Genomic DNA, 22,919 nt, shown 5'->3' with positions numbered 1-22,919 from the left:
ACATTTGAGCTCATGATATAGTGTTTTCTGTTCGAGAGAGTTTATTCAAACAAAAATACGATTTTTGTACCACTCCTCCCTCTTCCCTAGCAGACAAACTTCACGACCAGACTGTGAACTTCATTTCATTTCCTTCAGGGTGTCGCGGTGCCAGTTTCAAACAGTGCCCTCTATTCACTAACTGCCTTGGCCTCTATAAATATTTTTTTTTTCGATCTGACGCAGTTCACAAAATACGTTACATTTCAAATGTCGCTGGCGCCACTTTTCAGAAGCAGACTCCTGGACAAAGGTATCATTGCATGAACTTGCCTGGATAAATCTCCATTTCGGTCTTGTGCAGAGGCTGGCCAGCTTGCTCTGACTGGACAAGAGGGTTATGAAAAAGCAAATTAAGTGTTTCAGGCACATGCTGGTTTTTCATACTTCCTTTTTTTGTCTTTCTGAGTGTTTAGCTTTCTGTCACTCCTTTTGCTAGCGCTGTCACTGCAGTTCTTTGCAATCTTGGATGGACTGTCCATGTACTTAAAATAACACTGTACTATCTTTGTCTTCTCTCTTTCTAAAAATCAGGCCACCCTTGTACAGTCTGCATTGCTCTTAAAACCTCTGAGTCATAATTAGTGATTAGTAATTCTACTAATCTCCTCTACAGATGGAGGCCGGTTCATTCCCAGAGACTGCAAAGAGGATAAAGCTATCAGCACTGGAATATATTAGCTTAAACACCCTCCCACACACAAATACACATGTACACTTCTCCCTGCTAATTGGTTTGTCGTTCATTTAAACATGTATCAACTCTGCGTGTCGGGGAAGGAGGGGTGAGGGGAATAAGGGTCATCAAAATGCTGAGATTAGCCTGAATGTGCCATTGTTTAGCTGTTAAAATCCATCATTGACAATCCAAGTAATGTTAGCTTGAAGACTGTGATGTTTCTTTCTGTGGTTTGTTTTCCAGCTGATGCAGAATAGGTGCTGCCCCGGTGTTCATCTTCCTGCTCACCGTTGGGTGCAGATGTGTGGTGCCAGCAGAGCTGGGAGTGGTGATGAAGTTACTGCATACAGCACTTACACCCCATGGCCACTGCTAATTATGTGCTGTTTTCTGAGCACCCTGGTTTTACCTCTCGTTGCATCAGTGGTTTCTAGGTAGGGTGATGTGGGCTGGGTGGAGGGTGCATGGTGTGGAGAAGGACATGCTTGTTGGTATGTCGTGCAGGCAGGTTGCTGGCTTATGTATTGGAGAGGAAGGCAAAGGACTGGAGGACGGGAGTGAAGAAGCTGGAAGAGTAGGAGAGGGCAGTGCAAGAATTATATAGCATGAAAAGTGCCGACTGTGCAAGCAAGGAAAGAGGGGAGAGACCAAGGAATAAAAAAGATCATTCTGACCCCATTCAGGTGTATGTCAAAAACCCTGATACTCAAACTGAGTGCAAACTTGCAAGAAAACATGGGAAAACAAACAGGTAGGGGATGGGGGGGGGGGGGAAAAGGCAGCAGGAGTGCAATAGGAGAGGAAAACTGAGGTTGTAGATAGACAGGAAAAAAAAATAAGAGGGGAGCAATCTCTCTAGAAAGGTGTCTGCCTGAGGCAAAGAGGTCCCCATTGTGCGGAGTGTAGAATTGTTTGGCTGACGCCAGACTGGACATGTCTGATTGCCACAGTTGTTTTGGGAGAGCAAGTATGCCGGTGTAGGTGAATCCCATCAGGAATCTGGTTGGGCAGGTGCACTTAGCAGGCGTGCAAGTCGGTGTTTGTTAAGCCGTAGCGAAAGTGGGAGTAATTCCTCTCTGGTGTCAAGCACGTCGCATCTGTTCACCTCATGCAGAGAGGCTGAGGTGTGCTGCATTCGCTGTAGGGTTACATACCCTTTGGGGGGGACTCACAGTGCTGCCGTCCCCAAAGCCCAGCTCGGAGCTCTTCTGGTGGCCTCTGAATTGCAGAGAGTTTTCCCCCTGCTTGACTCTTGCTGCTTGAACAGCTTCCCACTGCTGGAACCTCTTACCGGTACACTGTATTTCTTTTAAACAATAATTTTTCTTCTTGTTTAGAAAAAGTCTGTGGCCCAGAGTAGAACTGAATTACACAGCCCCGATCTGTATTTGTTTGGAAGCCCTGGATCCGCTGAGGAGCTGCGCTCTTCCCCTCCTCCAGCTATTCCTGTCCCTGTGGTTATCCCAGCAAGGCAGGAGTTGGCACCACCTAGGTAACCTTCACGTCATTTCTCAAAGGAAAAATGACTCACTGTCTATTTTCCATCTTATTTTGGGGCTTTGGGTTCTGTGTTTTGGAGACAAGCACAAGTTTGTTACTCTGAAATACTCTCCCAGAACTGTCTCGCTGCCACCCCTTAGGTCGCTGCTGCAGTCTGGACCAGCTGGCTGGACCTGACCTGGCATCCTCCTGCCTGATGTGGGGCCAGCTCATGGTTTTTTCATGCAACCTGTGATACTGAGCATTGTGAGGAGAGCTTTTGTAGTCTCAGGACTATGAGAATATTAGCTTTTACAAAGTCACTTTGGGGGAAAAAAAATCTCTTTGTCTGCAGCTATTTAAAAGGTGGGTATTTGATCAAAGCTGGTTCCTCTGTATTAAACAAGGAGGGCGAGACACCTCTGGCACCTCACTGCATCCCAGGTGTCTGGGGTAGCCGGGGTGAGTTGCCTCTGGAGGTGTCTGGATTGCTGGTAATCTATGGAGGCAGCCCCAACCCCTGGCCCAGGCGAGGGCTGGCGGTCTTTGATCGTGTGGACCAGGCAGCCCTGCCCCTCTTCCCGGCAGCGTCAGTAAGGCTCTGGCTTCACACTGTGCTCTGCAGCTTAATGGAGCCCGTTGTTGGCTTCAAACGCTTGGTACACGGAGCCTCCCGTTTGGGGGAGTTTAGCTGGACCAGGAGGGCTCGGTACCTGTAAGAAGCGAGATCTGTGTGCTCTGGTCAGGTGTTGCTTTCAAAAGTTTGACCCCGAGGTTCTTGCTTCCCATTCTGATAAAAAGCAAGTTAGCTTGTTCCAGGTGTTGAACTCAATTTTTCTATTAAAATAGATCCATGGATTATAAAAATTGGGGTGGAGAAGTGTTCATAGCTTGTCCTCTCTGTGCATAGTCACTGCTCAGTTGTGGGGAGCATAAATAACTGAAGGAGAGCATCCAGCTAAAGGCGAGAGGTTGTTCTCGCTCCCAGGTGAGGTTGTCTTGGTGCGTGTCCAGAGCTCCATCTGCTCTGGTAGTGTTTTGTGATGTTCCCCCTGGCCTGTATCTCCCAGCCCATGTTGGATGCTGTGGTCCTGGGCTGTGTTGTTCCCTTGGCATCTGCCTTCCTACCATAAGCCAGAGGATGTGAGTCAGTGGTGTGATTTAAAAGCTTGAATACCCATACTCATGTCACATAAAAGGAAATTAATAATGTTGAGCTGTGTTTGTGAAGGAGGAAGAGGATTGTATTTCAGATTTTGAAGTAATTGCACATGTAAATTTGAGATCTTGTGCCTCTTGTGTACCTGCCTGGGGGTCAGGTTGGAGCTCTGGAGGTTACAGCTTCCTGGATTTGGGTGCGCAGTTTTTCAGTTTTCCGGTTTGTTTTTTTCTGTTTTCAGTGAAAGCGGTGTTACATAGTCATCTGCCATTTCTTCTGGAGGAGAGCTCAGGTTTTGTGCCTTTGTGTGATACCGACGCTCTGCCTGACACAGTGAGCGTTGCTGTGTCGAAGCCCAGAGCTGTGTGAAGCCTTGTAGGTTGATGTGCCAGAGGGGAGGAAATCAGGGAGTCTAACTCGGAGTTTTGCACACAGAAAAGAGTCCTGCAAAGGGAGCAGTGGAACAGCAGGTAGATGATGTACTCTTGCACCTCCACCAGCAGCAAACTGTATTCCTGGAGACCAACTCTGACCCCAGAAGAAACTCAGATTGATGGCCAAGGGTGTAAACTGTCCCACGCGCGTGCGGTAGCCCCCGTCAGAGGCAGCGGACCAAAGTGCGCTTTGGGAAGGAGCTGGGGAAATCCAGTGGAACACTGCACCCGGGGGTGCCTGTCGCAGAAGGGGACTGTGGAGATGCGCCTGTATGAAACGAGGGCGGGTGCGCTGAGAAGTCAAGCTCTGGTTATCTTCCTTCACCCACCTACCTTCGGATCGGTAGGTGAGCCTCCCTGCTGCGTGGGGCTAAGCCCCCCATCCCAGGGGTTGAAAGTGGAGGCGGCTTGAAGTTTTAGCAGCGTGCCAAGTTTTAGCATAAAGGTCCCTCTGTCCCCTGGGCGGGGGTGTGCGGGGAGGAAGAGCCGGAGGGGACGATGGCAGCTCCCAACAAGCACAGAGCTGTTGGCGTGGGGGGTCCTTGGCCAGCTGCCACAGCACAGGGGGGCTGGCGGGGACCCGTGGTCCCACAGCGAGGTGTCTCGCTGCCCCAGGGCTAGCCACCTTGTGCTGTGTCTTAGGTTGGTTACTGCTTGAGGTTTTTTTTACTTGGTTTTGTTTCATAATAAAGGGGTTTATATTACAAAGGAAAAAAATAATTGTAATGCTTTCCCAGCTCGCCTCCATTTTTAACAATCACATTTCAATGTCTTGTGTCCCCTGACTCATGCTGGAAGGGCTTTTGTTTCTGAATCTGTAATCAAAGCAACAAACATGAAGGTCACTTCCTTGAGATTATATGGCAACGGAAGAAGTCCGGGATCGTGTCTCCCTTCTTCCCCCAGCTCAAATGTACAGAAAACACGAAGGCTTAGTACATGCATGCTCTTGTGTGCTGCTTGGTTTTTCCAGTCCTTTTAAACCAGCAGGGAGTGTGGCTTGGAGGTAAGAGGCTGTATCTTAATTTCTGATGCTTTGCAGTGACAGATAATGTTGTTTAGTGCTGTTACATTGCATGCCGAATTAAACATCGTGCGGGAGAGCAGGCGGCCAGAAAGTAGCACGGAGCAAAGTGCATTTGCTTTGGGGTACTTCGGAAGTGCAGGCTGAAACCTTTTTGCTCACTCTTTTCTTTGCCCTGAAAGATGAGTTCATAAAAATTTCTTTGCATCTTTTGCACGCCATTGTGGAGATAAGGGACTGTTTGTTTACTCACAGCATTACAGCTGCTTTTTCCTGCTGTTCTAAGTGCTGCCTTGGCTGCTTTGGGAAAGAGCTAAATCCAAGCTTGATTCTGGTAACTTTGCTGCAGCTGGAGAGCAGGTTTGTAATTTCCGATTACAGAGAAAACCTGTTTTCAGAGATTACCCTATAGGCTGCTCTAAGATACGATTTAAACCGAACAAAGCAGAGATTCATAAGTCCCGAGAAAAGGTGGTCAGTGTATCAGGAGTACAGTAGCTCTTTTCAACATGTAACTATTAAATGTCTCATCAGTAAGGTCCCCATCCCTCTCCCCAAAAAAAAAACCCTCATGAAGAGGTTGGCACTGGAGATGCAGCAGTGCACATGGAGCTTGTTAACGGCTGTTGAGAAAGAGCCTTTGATCCAAAGGGCTTGTTTTGCTTTAAAAGTGGAGTGTGGAGCAGTCCAAATCTGTCAAAGCCCCTGAGTGCCTGGCAAGGTGCTGGCGGCTGGGCAGGCTGGCTCCTCGCCACCAGCACCGCCGCAGAAACGCCGCTCAGCACCCGTTGCAGCCAATACCCACTATTTTGACTTTTTCCAGAGAGCTTAGGATTTTAGGCTTTTCTTGTTTTACTTGCTTGCTCTTTGCATTTTTAAGAGTTATAGAAGTTAAAGGCAATTCAGATGGACTTGTGATATAGCCCTTTTAAAAAAAAAAAAAATATTTTTCATTGCTTGCTTACTTAATGTCTGCTCGAGGCTGACATCTGGGTTTCCCGAGGGGCTGCTGCCAAGCATGAGAGCAGCTGGAAAAGTCCGGTGGAGCATGGGGACAGGGTGGGGGATGAGCTGGGTGCAAGGACCCTGATGGGGCGGGGGGGGGAAGAGATGCAAGATGCCCTTGGAGGACATGGTGGCAGGTATTTGGTCAAGGCTTGCTCCGCCTGTGTCTTCTGCCTCAGGTGCCTTCCCTCAAAAACCCAGGTGAGCAGGGAGGTGGTGGAAAAGCAAGAAGTGCAGTAGAGGAGATGGAGGAGCAGCATGTGGGAAGCCATCAAAGAGATGGGGGAGAGCTTCAGGGCTGGGAAGAGGCAAAGAGGCATCAAGGGCAGGGTGCAGGTCTCTGGGGATGGGAAACCCCTTGCTAAAGGGATTTTTTAGTCTTCTGTAACTATTCCCATAACAGGGAAAGCTGAGCTTCTGTTTCAGGTGGGTCAGGGATGGCTTCTGGGGTGGGGTAAAGCCCAGGAAAAGTTACCAGAAGCTCTGCACAGAATATGTCCTGAGATTCATGTTGTAGAGACTTAAGCAAAGAAGCAGGAGCTTAACTGATCTGCTTCAAACCTTCTGGTTGAGGCAGAAGGTCAGAACAGGTCACGGGAGGGCAGGCATCCAGTCCTGCCCCACGGTGGGTACCGTTCGTTCAAGGGCAGAGGATGCTGCTGCCCCAGGCAGTGCCCTTTTCGGGGCCGACACCGCATTTACTCCGTTGGGTAGTGTCAGGAAAGTGCTCTGATCCCACAGGATCTCTTTTTCCTCTGAGTTCCCAGGAGATTGCGCTGGAACAAAACATCACCATGGGCTTGTGCACGGTAATGACCTGACTGCAGTGCCTCAGTGCTGTCGGTGATAAGCATGTCTCCACCAGACACTGATTTATTAGCTGTGTTCTGCCAAGGAAAGCAGATGTTGGATGAAGTATTTCATTGACTTGATATTTGTGGCAGATTTGCACTGATTGTTTCCTATTAATTTTCCTGATTTTTAGGGTTAGCTGTAGAGCTGCCTGTCTATTCTTTTCTTGCTGTTATTTTAAATACACTGCAAAGTGGTAGGAATGGTAACGTTAGCACCTGTGGAATGACATAACCTGTTGGAAAAACATTTCCGTTTTGAGTATGAGATGCCTTTATTTAATAAAGGAGAATACTGATGCGACAAAGGGGCTATTTCTTCAAGAAGATGGCTAACCTCTCCCCCCTCTGTCAGAGGGACTCAGCATCCACTGATAACACTTCCGGCAAGATCCCGTGGCCTTTGGCAGTGTCAGGAGAGGTGAGATGCTGTCTGGATGCTCCTTGTCAGCTGAAAAGTGTGGGGCCAGCAGAACCAGCAAAGGGTCTTCTGCTGCAGTGCATCCCTCTGCATTGTGCCGTGGGAACCGATGCTGCCTGCGCGCTTGTAGCATGCTCGTCGGTGCGCTGGTGCGCAGGTTGTGCATGAGTGAACACCCCCTGCATCCCCGTGTGGGAGGGAGCAGCAGCGAGTACGTGAAACCACCATCAGTAGCATCAGGAAAGGCAGCCACACTGCAAAATTTGCTTGTAGGGAGGAGAGGGGTTCATTTTTTTTTTTTAAAGGCATGCTCCTGGTAGAGAGCAAGAAGCAGCAACTCTTCTGTTTGCATTTTGCTCTTGACAAAGGGCTTTGTCTCCTGGCTGGGATACTGTATTTATCATTTTGAGGAAGACTGAATTAATTTGTTCCCTGGATTTTCATTTAGCACTGTTCTTTGGTTTTGAATTTTTATTGCAGTGTGCTCATCATTATTTCTGAGCATTGCATTTGAGGAAAGGAGGATGCGATTTAGAGCCCCACGACCTGCTCCAGTGAGTGGGATCTTTTCTAATGACCACAAGAGGCTGTGCCTCTTGTGTCCTGTACAAATTAGCAACCATCAATAAAACCAGTGAAAGAGTCCCTTAGATTTGCCATCCCCTGCAATGAGAAATAGTAGAATAAATGGGGAAAAGGAGAATCACGTGGAAAGTGTGTTGGCACTTGGCCCTGAAAAGCCACAGTGCCTGTAGTGAGGGGGAGAGCACTTGGGCTGTTGCTTTGCCAGATTTTTTACTGGCTCAGCTGGTGGGGCTTACATGAAAGTCAGTTGATGCTCTGCAGGAGCCAGTTTTTTCATCATATCTTCAGTTCATGTGGCTATTTTAGGAAGGTGCCATACAACCCGGAGAGCCTCTTGGCCCCCAGTTTCAGGCAGTGTGTTTCATCTCTCATTCTTTGCCAAACTTCAGCAGAGCCAGCATTTCCATGGAAAGCATCATCAAAGGGGCATTTGTACCAGCTTGTGCTTAAGTTCTCCAGCCTGTCTCATCTTAAAACATTATTTCTGTGGATGTTGTATTCAGTTTGGTCTTCATGTGTCTGTCCCTGCCTGGCTGCTCCTGAGACAAGAAGCACAGGGACACCCTGAGGTCAGGAATGGCTCTGTACAGTCCCTGTGACGGTTGTGGGTAAATACCCTGTGAGTGTTGGGACAGGGTGGGCTCTGCAGCCCTTGGGAAGGACGGGGGTGGCACTTGGGGTCACCCTGGCAAGGTGAGATGGGTCCTACAAGGTGGCTTGCCATAGCACGAAGGGTGAGAGACATAAGCAGCCACTTCAGTGCATCGCTGGCTATTTAATGTTGAGCAGATACTGGCTTCTGTTAAGGTTAATAGCCAGATAACAAATGATTTTAGGCAAAATCCTGGCCCTGTTAAAGTTAGTGGAAAAATTAATTGACTACATTGGAGCCAGGACTTCAGCCAGAGGTTTCTTTATGACTTGGAGATTAGGAAGGAAAGGCAGTATGTCTGGAGACGTGGTCTGTCCCTTGTAAAGCTGGTGAAAGCTCTACTGTCGCCTTTGAAGGGATCATGTCAGGTTTATCGCGTCTGCGTGAGCCAGGCTGCGGGGCTGCAGCAGGGAACCCACCGGCTGCCCAGGCTGGTGTGTGCAGAGGCTGGGGGGAAACCCGGGTTTTCAGACCCAGAGACAACCTTTGGGTTTAGCGGGAGGTAGCGGTGAGTCGAGACCTCATCGAGGGGAGGGTGACCAGGCAGAGGAAGCATCACTTGGGGGCTCTTCGCTGTACCCCTTGCTGGCAAAGGTGATGGAGAGGCATGCAGCGGGGTGGGGTGCGGCAGTGGGATGTGGGGGTGCATTGCCCTTCCCCAGATCTACACCCTTGTGAGGGTGGCGTGCTTCCAACCCCCCCATCCATCCATGTGCCTCCCACCATGGGACACTCAGTGACAGGCACCTACGCTGGGTCAGGGAGGACCCACGGGCTGCGAACAGGCTGACGAGAAGTGTGCATCAAGGCATTTTTGGAGACCTATGTGGATCCTTTAAAAAGTTTCCATAGAAATGATGGTATAAAACCAAACCCCTTTGTTATTTTTCTGCTTATTCCTTAAAGCTTTGAGCAACTCCGAGTGCTGGAACACGACGAGGCTTTGCTCTCCCAACAGACACACCAGGAAACTCTGAGGTCATTTCAGGCATTATAACTTTTTCCCTCTCCCCCCCCCCCCCACAGCTGCATGCAGGCCCCTTCCTTCCAGAAGGACAGGCAAAGGCTTTTCTTTTCCTGAGATGTGCCTAGTTAGGGCAGCTCCATTTTGCAATACATTCTTGCATCTTATTTCACATTTTCGTCAAGTTGTGCACATTTACAGGACAGGCATAAGCCAGCCAGTTGTATCAAAGTCAGTGAAGCAATGCTGATCTAAGGCAGCTGAGGATCTGATCCGAAATGCCTTCAGGACTGAAGGAAAAAAAAACCGACCCAAACGCTGATGAAAATCTGAGGTCGGTGTAGCGGTTTCAATATTAAGCTTTGAAATCTCTTACAGGCTTATGAGTTACAGAAGAGGGGTTGGGGAAAAAAAAAACCCTTGCAGGAAATTACTGGTGATGCTTATAGCTGGTTAACTGCAGCTCAGGTAGGGATTTTGAGATTAAATTCTCTTTTAAGTGTGAAGCTGGTTCTCTGGGCTCTCCTACACCTGCAAAGCAGCGCTGCTGTCTCTGAGTCACCGCTCAAAAGCAGGACGGCAGGATTTTGGGCCCCCCCATGCCGCAGGCTTTGCAGAGGCTGGGTCGGTGTGGCGAAGGGACAGCATTCCCTAACTGACCACGTGCACCTTGTGAGTGAGTGGGAATATTGCTCTTTTGCTTTTTGTCATCCATATGATTTTCTTCAGCGCTCTGACTGCTTGAGCCATTGTGGTGTGCCTGCTTCAGGAATAAATGAGCCAGTTTTTACAATCCATGTTATAATGATGCACCACAGCCTAATTTCTCACTTTAAAAAGTGCAGGTTTAAGGCTTTGTGTGCCGGCTGTTTATTTAGTGAAAATTATTCCCCTTTCTCTCTCATGGCTGGATGAATCAGTGCAGGTTTCTTCTGCCTGTAAAATATCTTCCGGAGCTTATTTATCTGCCAGTGAAGCTTAATTTCACGTGGTTACCCTGCAAGGAGCTTATGGAAGTAACACGTGCAGTTCTGTGCAGCTGGGACCGAATCCCCGGTGTCACACTCGGGTGTTTTCCGGGCAGAGCCCCTGCGGGTGCTCCGTAACGCCCGTGCCTGAGCAAAAGGGTTTGTCTTCAGAGGAAGGGAAGAGGAGAACTGGGGGAAAAGGTTTGCTGCTTCCAAAGGATTCTTCGTGGAGTCTGGGGTGTTAAAGAAGTGGAGCCTCGCTGGATGGGGGGCGGTTTTAAAGCTTCCTGCAATGTGTGTTTATGTGGATGCAGGACCCTGGCACAGCCATCCTGTCCCTGGGCAGGTCACAGTTACCCATCGGTGCAACGCAGTTGTGCCAGAAGCGTGTGCACGTGGGGAGCTGAAGCCCAAATCATGGCACATGGGAACAGCTGGGATGCACGCACAGACCTCCGAGCATTTCGATGGTAGAAACAGTTTGCAATTTTGTCTCAATTATGTACAGCTTATATATAATCTTCTCTGGTCACAGAATTGTTAGGGTTTGGGGTTTTTTTTTGGCTTTCCCTAGTAGCGAAGACTCCAGACCGTCTTAAAACAAAGTCTTAAATAGGAGTCGGCAACAGATATGGCCAGCTATGCCAAGCGATGTCTCTAATTTGCCCAGTTCTGGGAGGTGAAATCTGGCCTGGAGCGAGTGCAACACATTTGGGTTTGCTTCTGACCCGAACCCTTCATGATTTCCCATTCCTAAGCTACACTTCAGGAGATATGCTATTCTGTCAGCTTTTTTTGGCTTAAGTTTTTTTGAGGTTTCCTGTTTACACCCTAATTATTTTTTTCTTTTTCTTATTTTTTCCTAACTGGATGACACACAATATTTTTAGACATCCATGTGTGTAACAACCAGCTTCGAAGAGGGAGGATGTTTCTGCTGAAGAGAAATAGGATAAATATCCTGCATATGTTTTTTTCCCCGCAAATAAACATTCAGGCTCAGGATATCACAGGGAATTGGTTTAAGTAGCCAAAAAGTAGGGTTTTTTCTCTCTGCCTTGTTTTTTTCTTTTTAAAGGGCTGATGTTTTGGAAAATCTGCCCCGATTTTAGGCAGAGAATTTGTCTTAATTTTTGTGCCACAAATGAGTTGGAGGAAAATGTGCTTTTTTTTCTAGCTGTATGAAACCTTTCTGAACATGTTAACCTGCTATATAGGATCACAATCTCACCCTATGCTTTAATTTCCACACATGGAGATTCTGAGAATTGTGTGGTTCTTCTTAATTATCTGCCTTTTTTATTGAAGATCTGGGTAAATCAGGTTCTTGCTGAAAGCCTGCTGCCATACCTGCCTGCAAGTTAGGAGGGCTGCAATATTTTGATATTACTGTATTTCTGCATCGGATAGTGTTTGTCTCCTTTTCATTCCTCTCCATTTTTGAGGTTTTATTGCTTGCTTGTGTGCAAAGCATATGAGTGACTTTGGGAAATAGTAAGAATCCTGCATCCCAGTATCACAGTATGGTTTTGCCAAAAATGGGGCTGTTACATCACTCTGCTAATTTCCTATTGGGAATGAGATGAGATAGAGGGATACTTCATGAATTTTATGCTGCTGCTTCTTTTGCTGGATAATAGCTTAAATATTAGCAGGCTTTTAAAAATAACTGCTAAAAAGACCAGCTTGGGGGCATGTTGCAAAAACATAAAAAAATTGTTCATTTATACAAACAATGCAAAATCAATGAAAATAAGCTGAAAACGTAGATGTGTGTGTATATATATCTCAAGACTGCTCACGCCACCTCTTAACTGAGCCAGACAGCTGTGCTTGTCTCATGATGGATTGGTCCAACTACATAGAAAATCAATTATATTGTTCAGATTAGCAAGATGAACTGAATTAAAGATGAAAACGTATCCTCTGACGAGGAGCCCAGCGCCCTGAGAGCTGGAGAGTCAAACACAGGTCCCTTCCCAGAGCCCAAGGAAACAGGCCTGCGAGCGGATATGCTGCGGGGAAATAAATCATGCCGGTGTCATTGGGGGAGTTAAAAACGAGTCCTTTGTTGCTTCGGCTCCAAGAGCTCAGGGTCTCCGGTCGCTGAGCTGGAGGCACTCTTCCATGGCCCAAATCTTGTGTATGTACTATGATACTATGGTGGTGAAGGCCTCTTTCTGAAGCTCCCCAGCTTCCTTTCAGGCAAGAGGAAAGGACCAGACCATCGATAGCTGTGCTGGAGGGTGCCACGTTGCTGCGCTGCAGTCATGTCACACCTCCACGTCGCTGCGTTGGGACAACACAGGGCCGGTGGAAGGTGATTGATACTGCAAAGCTTGTGAGATGGTCTTGCGGCTGCAATAGCCTCTGAAGCTTTCAGTTCTGTCCCCTGTACGAACGAGGCTTGGAAAATGTGAGTATTGCCTTGTATATAGGAGCCCTGTCTGCACAGGGGGGCAGCTCCATGTGAGGAGAGAGTTGTCTCCTGGAGATGACCTCTCTGGTGTGTGACATTCCTGACGCAGGATGGGCTTGTGTTGCTCTGTGATCGTAATTGGGAGTGATTTGGTTCTGATTGTGTTTGTAAGTACAGAGTAAGCCAAGTGAGTGCTCTCTGCCCCATCAGGAATGGGGTGGGGATACTTGGAGTGAGCTCTTGCACAGCTGCAGAAACCAGGGTGCTGGTTGCTGAAGCCTTGGGTCTGCAAGAGGAGGACAAGGGCTGATGTTTGGACTCTCCTCGTTAACGCTGCTTCGTTTAGGGACTGGAGCCTGCAAATACGAAGCTGGTAGTCAGCCCAGAAGATTTGCGTTCCTCGACTGGGCTGTGGTGCCACACAGTGAGTATCCACGTTGTGCCTCTCAGCCCAAGTGGAAAAGGCATCTTAGCAGGGATGTAGCCCTCAAGAGTGACTGCATGGGTTGGGGGGTCAGAGGGGTGCAAGCAGCAAATAGAAAGGGCTCCAGAGACACCCCCCACCTTCCCTGAACTATGGGCAGCAGCAGACACTTCATGGCCCTGGACACTGCTGTCGTGTCCCACCATGCGACAGAGCGTTCCTGGGGTGACACGAGCCCATCGCCATGCAGAGCTCTGGGGATGTGCGCAGGAGCTGACAGGTTTGTTACAGGAACGGCGTTTCACCGTGCTTTATCGCTGAACAACCTGGCATCTTCTGCAACTTATTGAGTTTTCCAGTACTCTGGGAAGCAGCTGTATAATTTCTTCTGAGATGAGATTCCTGGAGTCTCGGGTACTAAATGTTATCTGTATCTATAATCAGGCTTTTAAATCAGGCTTTTAAGCTGTGTCCTTACGTTTTCCAATCAATAAAATTGGAGATAATTGTATTTTGCCTATCTTCAGGGGTGTCATGAGGTGTAATTACTTTTAAGGTGCTTTGCAGTTACCTTGCATTAGCTGAATAGAAGCACAGATTATGGTTGGTATTTCTTTTATGTTTTAATTTTCCCGGCAACCTTCCTTTCTCCTCAGCACAAGGCTTTGTGGATGTGTTTGTTATAACAGAAACCTTTTTTTTACTTAACAATAGACAACCGAGGCAATTAAAACAGTCAGAAGTGATTAATGTGATTTCACTGGGTGAAAGCTAAAGCAGCTAGCAATTAAATAATGGCAACCCTTGTGCTATCTCTGAGCAACAGATGGGGAATGATTTAAAAACACTATTAGATCAGACACTTCGCAACAGGGGCAGATTGGTAACAGTATGTCAGAGCCAGCAATATGCACCACCTTGAAGGGTGCGCTGATGAAATGATTAATTCACGGTAACGTGCGACTTAGTTATGAGTGTGTGATGGCAGACCTTCAGCTCTCAGGAGCAAATGGACCTGTGATCGGATCGTGATGGATTTAAGGGCTCCAGGCGGTGTGTTCGGTGAGCAGATAAATCACAGGGAGCGCGCTGGAAGCCAGAATTGGGATGGTGCAGCTTTGCTTCCAAACCCTGAAAGATAAAGCGCTGGAAGCGGCACTTTGCTGGGTGTGCGGGGCATGGGGCTGGTGCGGTACCAAGGGGTGCGGTACCAAGGAGTGCAGCCATGGTTTGCACGGAGGACATCACTGCCGTCTCATGATGGTGCAGCCTCTGCTCTGCACCCCTGCACGCGTGACAGGTCGCTCTTCATCTGGTGCTTATGTACAAATTCACGTTCATAGCAGTGGGAGAAATGAAAAGGAAAGGATTTCTTTCAGCTACACTCGCTCTGCAAGCGGTCTTTTTAACCAGTATTGCTGTTTCGGTGAGCGATGTGATGATACAGGCTTAGCACTGGCAACTTAGGGCAGTGCTGGTGCTCCAGATGCCGTAGCTCTGTCCCGGACGCTATACAGAGTTGTGCGTGCAGACGCTCATCTCTGACCTGTTTGCAGAGCTCCTTGGGAGGGGGCTCCCTCCTGGCTTTTGGTCAAAATGAGCTCAATTAGTTGAAACAAAAAAGCTTTGTTAATTTGGCTTCTTACAGCTGAAACAGGCTGACTGGTGACAGAAGAGGCTGTGTCTCGGCAGCCCTCGCTGTACGAACAGCCGCGCGTTGAAACGGGGGCAGTGCTGGGGTAAGGTGGGAGGGTTCTTTTCAGTTATACTTCAATCGGGTATAAATTGTATTTATTTTTAAGTCTTTATGAGGTTTGTATGTGCAGCACCCCCTCATCACCTCCTGCCCCGGGGTGCTGGTGGCAGTAGAGCTCAGCCCAGTCTTTGTCCCCATCCCTGCAGAGTCAGAGGGATGTGAAAGGAGAAACTGCTGTGTGTTGCCGTTTAATCCCTCCGGGATGCCCTATCTAAGCAAACCACCCTCGGCCTCTGCTCACAGCTCAGAATTTATAGTCCGCAAGAAGCTTGTGCTGTCAGGAAAATGAGTTAGTCTGAGGCTGGGAGAATAAATATAAAAGCCAGGTTTCCTTCACCAGCTCTTGCTGGGAGAGCATTGTGAAGCCGGTCCTCGCTGAAGCTGCTGAGAGGCCCAGAATTAGAACAGATACTAAATAATGTAAAAGCTTTCATGGAAATGCATTAGATTTCAAAGGGCAGATATTAAAAGGCCATAATGTGTGGCTATTTCTGAATTGCTCGCCTCTTAAGGAGAGAAAGACACTTTGTTTGCAAGAGAGAAATGTGACATGTAATAGGTGGTCCAGGTATAACATCAGAGGTTGCAAAGCTCACCCCATTCTTAATCATTCCGTTCAAGCACCTGTCTTGATGTGTGCAAGCGCCTATATAAGAATCCTATGGAGGCAATGACTTCTAATACTTGTGAGAAGTTATCCAAGGGACAACATTAATGTCCTAGTTGAGACTCCATCTAGACTAGAGACCGGGTCCACTGACAGGGGACCCAATCTAGGCTGGGGTTGGGTTGGAGGGTTGGTTAGATGGGTTTCATGGGTCCCTGGTCATTTCTGCTCCTCACTGGAGCAAAAGGCTGCTGCTGCTGCTTATGGCTATCGTACTGGCCAGGCTGGGTCATCCTTAAATTAAATTCTCACAGCATTTATGTTGGTTTTATCTGATCCTGACTGCTGCTAAGTACCCTTAATTCCAGCTTGAAGTTGATGGGAGCTGAGAGCGCTGAGGCAGCTCCCCAGACTGAGTCCTTGGAGAAGGACGCTCAGCTCCAGTATGGAGTCAATTCCCTTATCAGTGCAGATCAAATGCTTGCTACACGCTGTCCTTGCTGCTGAGCTGCACGTGGTCCAGTGCAATCCAGGAAAGCTGCGGATCCTGCCCTTCCTCACGGTGCTGTGTTGCTGTCTTTGCAGATGACAGAGGGCCGGCACTGCCAGGTGCATCTCCTCGATGACAGGAACTTGGAGCTGCTGGTTCAGGTACAGACCCCTCTCTTTTGGGCACTGGTAGCATGGTGCCAGATTTCGCTGCTTATTTTCTTTAGCAGTGCTTTCAGGGGCTGATGCATAAGTGATGGTTGAAGAAAAGTTATATATCTTACTAGAGCAACTCATAGAAGTGAAATAAACAGGCATGCTTTCAGGCACACATGCCCATCCTCAGACCTGCAGTAGCCAGGAGGGTTTCCCTTGGACATTCGTGCATGGTGGGCAAAATATCTGCCATCAGTTCCACATTCAGCTTTTCACAGAGTCATTAAGGTTGGAAAAGACTTGTAAGATCATCAAGTCCGACCACCACCCCAACCCCACCATGCCCACTAAACCATGTCCTGCAGTGCCACGTCCACACGTTCCTTGAACACCTCCAGTGATGGTGACTCCACCACCTCCCTGGGCAGCTGCTTCCAGTGCTTCACCACTCTTTCAGTGAAGAAATTTTTCCTAATATCCAGCCTGAACCTCCCCTGGTGCAACTTGAGGCCATTTCCACTCGTCTTATCACTTGTCACTTGGAGAAGAGACCAACACCCACCTCCCCACAACCCCCTTTCAGGTAGTCGTAGAGAGCGATGAGGTCTCCCCTCAGCCTCCTCTTCTCCAGACTGAACAACCCCAGTTGCCTCAGCTGCTCCTCATAAGGCTTTTTCATCTGCTTTCACCAAAATTCATAAAGTGTATTAAATGCACCCCCTGTGGTGGTGGGTTTTTGTAATTTAGAAGGGAAGAAAAGTCTGTAGTTTTGGGGTTGTGTTTTATTCCCATAACAGAATCCAAAGTAGGAGATCCTCTAATACACAGTATTTTCTTAATTGAACAATCCCTCCTGCTGCAAGCGTAGGAAAGCCTGAGCTGCCACCTTTCTTTTCCAGAAAGAGGAAAGCAGTGGTGGTTGGTCTGTGCGCTTCAGCTTCATGTCATGGGTTAAGTACATAATTGTCTCTCGGTGCTCCGCATGTCCCGTGCAGCTCCATGGAGACACCGAATCCGACTGCCCCGAGTCTGATGGGAGCCACTTCTGTATTGAGTTGCACAACAGGGTTTAAACTTGGCCATGTGTACTGAAATGTCAGTACTTGCAGAGAAAATTTTTATTATATGTGAAAAGCCTGGACTGAAATGAATTAAATTATTTTTATTCTTCCAATAGCCCAAACTTTTGTCTCGGGAGTTACTGGATCTGGTGGCCTCACACTTCAACCTGAAAGAAAAGGAGTATTTTGGGATAACGTTTATAGATGATACGTAAGTATGTTCATTTATTTTAAACAGCTGTGTGATTATTGCAATGCGAAACCTATTCCCAACACTGTGGCAGCTCAGTGTGATGGGAAAATGACTTTCTTTTGAAGAAGAAAGATTTTCCTACCTTGTGTTTGTGATGCTTGGCTGAGGGAAGGGGAAGGCACAAACCAGAAGATATTCGGAAAATATCTTCCAGGCACAAACCAGAGAATACTTGTAAAATACCTTCCTGACACTTTCACTTTTCATGTTATCTCACAAGGTGAAAAAATTGATTCAGCAATAATTTCCCACATGAACACCCTCAGCTTTCCTACTCTGCGCTTTTAGTAGCAACAAAAAGGTTTTGCATTTATTTTCAAAATGAATTGCTCCTATTGCTTTGCATTTTAATCTCAAATGTATTATTGAGTCTTTTAAACCCCAAACTTCCCTAACAGCATTGAAATACGAAGTTAGTCCTTCTCGTAAACAACTTTCCTTTAGCTCCCCTGTTGCTTTTAGATATCCAGGCTATTCTGCAGACTGCCAGAAAGAGCTGCAAAAGCAGCACGTGCTCAAAATGCACAACTCTCCCCTCCTGGCAGCTGGACTACTGCAAATGCACGGCAGCGGTGGGTGCAGCGTGTCGCTGCTGATGCCCATCCATCCCCTGCCACCCTCCGCCGGCAGCTGCTGCCCAGCTGGGTGAGATGCCATGGCCAGGCTCCGGAGCGCCGCGGGAGATCCGTTTCCATGGCATTAACCTGGAGTCGGATGGGTTAATTGAAATCTCAGCTGGTGTTTAGACTCATCTGTCAGCATTGCACTGAAATGCTTCCCCATGTCTGCTGGGTGCAGGACTGAAACCCCCAGGCAGGCATCTGCTCCCCAGCAGCGACGTCTCCCGAATTTACCTTCAGCTCCCCAAAAAAGCTGGAGCAGAGCTGCTTAGGGCAGTGGGGAAATGGAGTTGTGCACTAATCCAACCCCTAAATAAACCTCCTCTTGTCTAGTGGGAACAATATTAGTCCCTGCTGCTCTCCGTTGCCGCTTTTTGCGGTGTCCTGGATGGAAGCCTTCACCTACAAATCCCGACGGAGCTGTGTGTGGGGCCGCCCTGCCAAGGCAGTTCCCGTCCGCAGGTGCAGGGCTGGCCCTGGGGAAGGGGCTGCTCTTCACGGAGCTGGTAGGAGCCGCTCGCTCTGGGGCCCTGACCGCAGCAGTGTGTTATTTTTACCAGCCGCTCTCATCTTGGGCTTTCCCTAGAAGATATTTGCCACATCCTTGTCCTTTCAAGTGTTGGAAAATACTTTCTTCCAGCTTTTCTGTAAATCCCTTGAGGATGCTGTTTGCACTTGGCTCCTTTTTTCCCCCCAGAAGAGCTGCCATGAAATTCTTCTGGAGGTTTTTGGTTGCTGGCACTCCCTTACGGTGGGCTTTTAAGTGCTGCCAGGGGATTACCTAAAAGCTGTTGGCTTCCCCAGAAGCACCAGTGGGGCTCCAGAGGCTGCCTTGGGTGTACGCGGCTGGGCTGGGTGCTTGGAGGGAGCGTGTGGCCTCTGGAGGGCACCCATGTCCCAGCCTTTTGGGGCAGCCACAGGCTCCTGCGCTCCCCCTTGGCCCCAGGGTCCTGAGGGAGGTTGTTGGGGTTCAGGGTTTTTTGTTTTCTTTCTGGCTTCCTTCCCATTTCAATCAGAGAAGCTGCTGCAGAGAGAACTGTGTTTTATACACCTGCCTCATTTAATGTGCCTGCAGTAAACCCCTCTGCTCCGAAATTTGGACTTGATGATCTTACAGGTCTTTTCCAACCTTAGTGATTCTGTGAAATGGGGTTTTATGTCACGCTGGGACTGGGGATGGTGCAGAACAGGAGGAGTGGGGGTTACAGCGGCAGAGCTGTGCGGTCCCCGTGCAGTAGAAGAGATCAGACCCGTTTCTGCTGCCGGCAAACATCCAGCCTCTGCTACAGATTGGATCCCCGCTAGGCATGAGAAGTCAATGGAAGCATCCCAATCTATAGCAAAGGAGGGTATTTCAAGAATATTTAGTTTTTCTGGGTGCCGTGCTATGACGCTTGCGCTACAACTGAAACTACAACTGCCAAGAGCATTCTCTAACATCCAAAAGTGAATTACATCAAAATCTGAAAGTTAGGAAAAAAGGGAAGCATTGGATGAAGTGTTTGCCTGCCTCAGAGCTGAATCTCACCCTTTTTAAAGTAATGCTTGGAGTAAACGAGCACTGAAAAGACCCTGTTTCTGTAGTCCCTGTCCCAGTTTTTAACCCCAACCTGTTTCCGCAGAGGTCAGAGCGTCTGGTTGCAGCTGGATCACCGAGTCCTGGACCATGACTTGCCCAAGAAACCGGGCCCGGCAACTCTGTATTTTGCCGTTAGGTGAGTAATTGTTTCCACAAAGAAAGCATTACCACTTGGGTTTGTTTATCACAAGGGGTTTTTGTTTAAAAGAACTGATTATGGATTTGATAAAGGAAATAAATGTCAAAGCGATATGTTATTTTTAGAAGGTGATTAGGTCCTGGGTAAGTGCTGCTCTCTTTTGTATTTAACTACAAAATAAAATAGGTTGGAAACTGCTGCTTTTTAAACTGTTACTAGGATATTGTTCCTATTCTTTTTTGTTTAAAACCCTGTTTTTTAAATTTCTTCTTTGCCTGACTTGTCTTTAATAGTGCTAAATTTTAATACAGTTTACTTAAGCAGCCATACGTTTTCTTCTCCTTATGTTTACTTAAGGTTTGTCTGTACTTGAAAGGGATTGCTGATGGCTTCTTTGCTCACACAGCTTAAGTCAGTCCCCAGGAGAGAATAAAATCCCTAGCAAAGTGGTGATTTTGGCCAATGTAATTGCATTACTTTAGGGCTTTTGCTGGCAAAGCTCTGCTGGTTAAGGGCCTGAAAAAAACCATATCCTATAAGACAGAGCTGTGATGGCAGAAAAGACCAAGCATCGTGCTCATAATATTGTTGGAGTTTTTGTTTTCCTTACAGTCTATGAGGAAAATGGGAGCAGACTGACCTCATTTGCTTTTCGTATCTCAGTAAATTTATGCCTTGTGTGCTTAATTATTTGAAGCACTTCCAAAGCAGAGCCTCTTGTGTAGTTGGGTCGGTTGGCACCGCTGCCTCGCCATGTCCTCTGCACCCTGGTCATTGAGGGAGCGGTTCAAACAAGTGGAACTTTGTTTTTGCTGAATACGTGCTTATTTGTGACAGAGTTCAGAGCTTCTCTTCCCTTCCCTGCTTTTAACAGAAAGAAAAAACTCAATTTTAAAAGGGGTGATGGGCTCTTCAGTATATTCACTGTGTTTGAGGATCTGGGAGGCTAAAGTCTATGACTGATCAAGAAAGCTGTGAAGGCAATCATATGGCTGGAACATTTCTTCAGTTGGGATTAACGCCGTTGGCTCATGATGTTCATTTTGGCCCTCTCTGTTACAAGATGGTCCTCTACAGGACAGGGTGTGCAGAGACCTGGGCAAGAGTTAATGTGTAAAGAGTGGGCTTGGAAAGATCAACTTCCAGAAGCTAATTTTAAGCCTGACTGGTCCAGGGTCATGAGATCCAAAATAAGCAATTAGGAGCCAAGGAGGTGGGCAGTGAGCAAGAAGCAGAGCAGGAGGAGGAGGATACAGAAATAATTAGCAATATAGAAACTGTCTGATCCGTAGAAAATATATATTCCAGCAGAAAAGCCACTCAAAATCTGCAGCTCTCTACTTTCTTACAACTTTTTGGATACGCAAATGACTCCAGGACTTTGCTCCATCGCATATGCCTTGGGTGGTTAGTTCAGACACTTATCTTGTGTGAACACATTTGCCTTGTCATAGCCTATTCCTTAATTAAACTCCCAGAGAGCAGCCGAAATACACAGTGGCAGCTGTGTGTGCCTGTGGCTCAAACAGAAGAGCAGAGTTGGGTGTGGGGCAAATGGTATGGAGGGGCTGGGCAGAGAGCCCCAGCGCTTGGCTCTCGTTCCCCGGGGCTGGGCAGTCTCTGGCTGTGCACAGCGTGACAGCAGTGGATGCAGCTGCAGGCTGTCCCTGGGGCTGGGCGAGCCCTCCTGCGTGGGCCATGTCTTCTGCGTGTTTGAAATAGGTTCAACCATGAAAAGAATAAATACTGCTTCAGTGTCACTTTCTTTCGAGATGCAAGTATAACGAGGCGGGGTGATGAGCTGCTGTTCCCCTAACAAGTGGCAAATGTGCAACAGCATCAGTTCTCAGTATCTTTCAGCGCTGCAGTGGACAGTTTCCAGTAGCAATACTGGAAATGGGGGGGGACCCCAGATACCTGGTTATGACCCTCCTTTTGTTCACAACTCCCCAGCCCTGAGCTTTTGTTGTTCAGTAATGAAACACATGATAAATCCTTTCAGGTTTTAATTATTTTTCTTCAGCTGGCATGAATTCAATCCAGACAGGTAAGTGTTCATCTGGTACATGTAGCTGGTGAAGAGCTCGATAATGCAGATTTAGGACTTATGAAAGTATCATTCTAATTTCAGGGATGCTGACAGCATTGGAAATAAAAGCAGAACATATACTTCACGGTGTTCCCAAACAGGCCTGTCATCCCCTGAACATCCTTATCTCTGTGGTCCAGTGTTCCTCATCTGTACCGTGGTGATAAGAGCGTACAGCTTGTACCACAGAAGAAATAAAGCGTGCAGAGCTGGCTGGGGCAGGGGGCAATGCCTCCCTGGTGCCCTCTTCCTAAATCCATAGATCCTAGTCTCCTGCTCTGTACCAGCAGCGCCTGGGAGCTACTTCTCTTCAGAGCCAGGGGTACTCTCCTGCTTGTAAGGATGCCAGCCATGTCTGACCCTTAGTCGAAAGAACCTGCAAGTGCAAATGAGGTCATTAGTTGAGGAAGATCACCTTGCTGGTGAGGGAGGAAGGCTTTAGCAGGCTGAGGAAGGTCCATGCTGTGAAGGGCCGGTCTGGCAGCAGTTTGGGAAAGGATGAAGGGTGAGGCTCCTGCCCTCTGATGCTCTGCATTTCTGGAGAGAAGCACTAAAGTGTGTTTAAAGTGAAATTTAGCAAAGCTGTTGAAAAAGCTATATCAGGTGCGATCAAGAGGAGGTGGAAATACCTGTGGCTCCTACAGTTCTTGGTGAAAGGTGAGTCAGGGAAATGTAAAATAGCCTTTTAAATGTCTGGGGCAGGCTGCTGGGCTTGGGTCTGCCCCTTGGACAGGCTGCATGCCTGTAAAATGGTTAAATTATCTCCTTATCCTGCAGAGGTGTTCTGCGGAGTGCTTTAAAATTAATTTGATGGAACATGCTGTAGGAATGCGAAATATTAAAGCAATTACTATTTAATGTATTGCTTGTCTCAAGTCGCAGCATAAATACTGTATACGTTCCTACCAAGTGCAGCAGGTGCTAGCTTTACTGCTTCCTACCACGCGCTCCGTGCTGCTGCCGTGGATTTCTTCCGATGTCTTGCAAATCATCTACACCAAGAGATCACTGGCCAGAGCATGAGGCTGTGAGGAGCCTTAGGAGTACCGTGGGGCTGCAGGAGGGAT

The 22,919-nt window shown here is 47.9% G+C and overlaps 1 protein-coding gene across 1 annotated transcript in view; it reads left to right on the top strand.

Annotated features, from left to right (window-relative positions):
* FRMD4B (FERM domain containing 4B) overlaps positions 1-22,919 on the top strand; it is an 86,517-nt gene that overhangs the window by 5,747 nt on the left and 57,851 nt on the right. The window contains exons 2-4 of the mRNA XM_059823202.1: positions 16,052-16,117; positions 17,289-17,383; positions 19,668-19,760. Of these exons, the coding sequence (XP_059679185.1) occupies positions 16,052-16,117; positions 17,289-17,383; positions 19,668-19,760 (254 nt within the window). The remainder of the gene's footprint in view (positions 1-16,051; positions 16,118-17,288; positions 17,384-19,667; positions 19,761-22,919) is intronic.

Source organism: Gavia stellata, chromosome 12 (assembly GCF_030936135.1).
Source record: "Gavia stellata isolate bGavSte3 chromosome 12, bGavSte3.hap2, whole genome shotgun sequence".
NCBI lineage: Eukaryota > Metazoa > Chordata > Aves > Gaviiformes > Gaviidae > Gavia > Gavia stellata.
The sequence above is the reverse complement of the archived record's forward strand: the minus strand, read 5'-3'. Positions and strand labels throughout refer to the sequence as shown.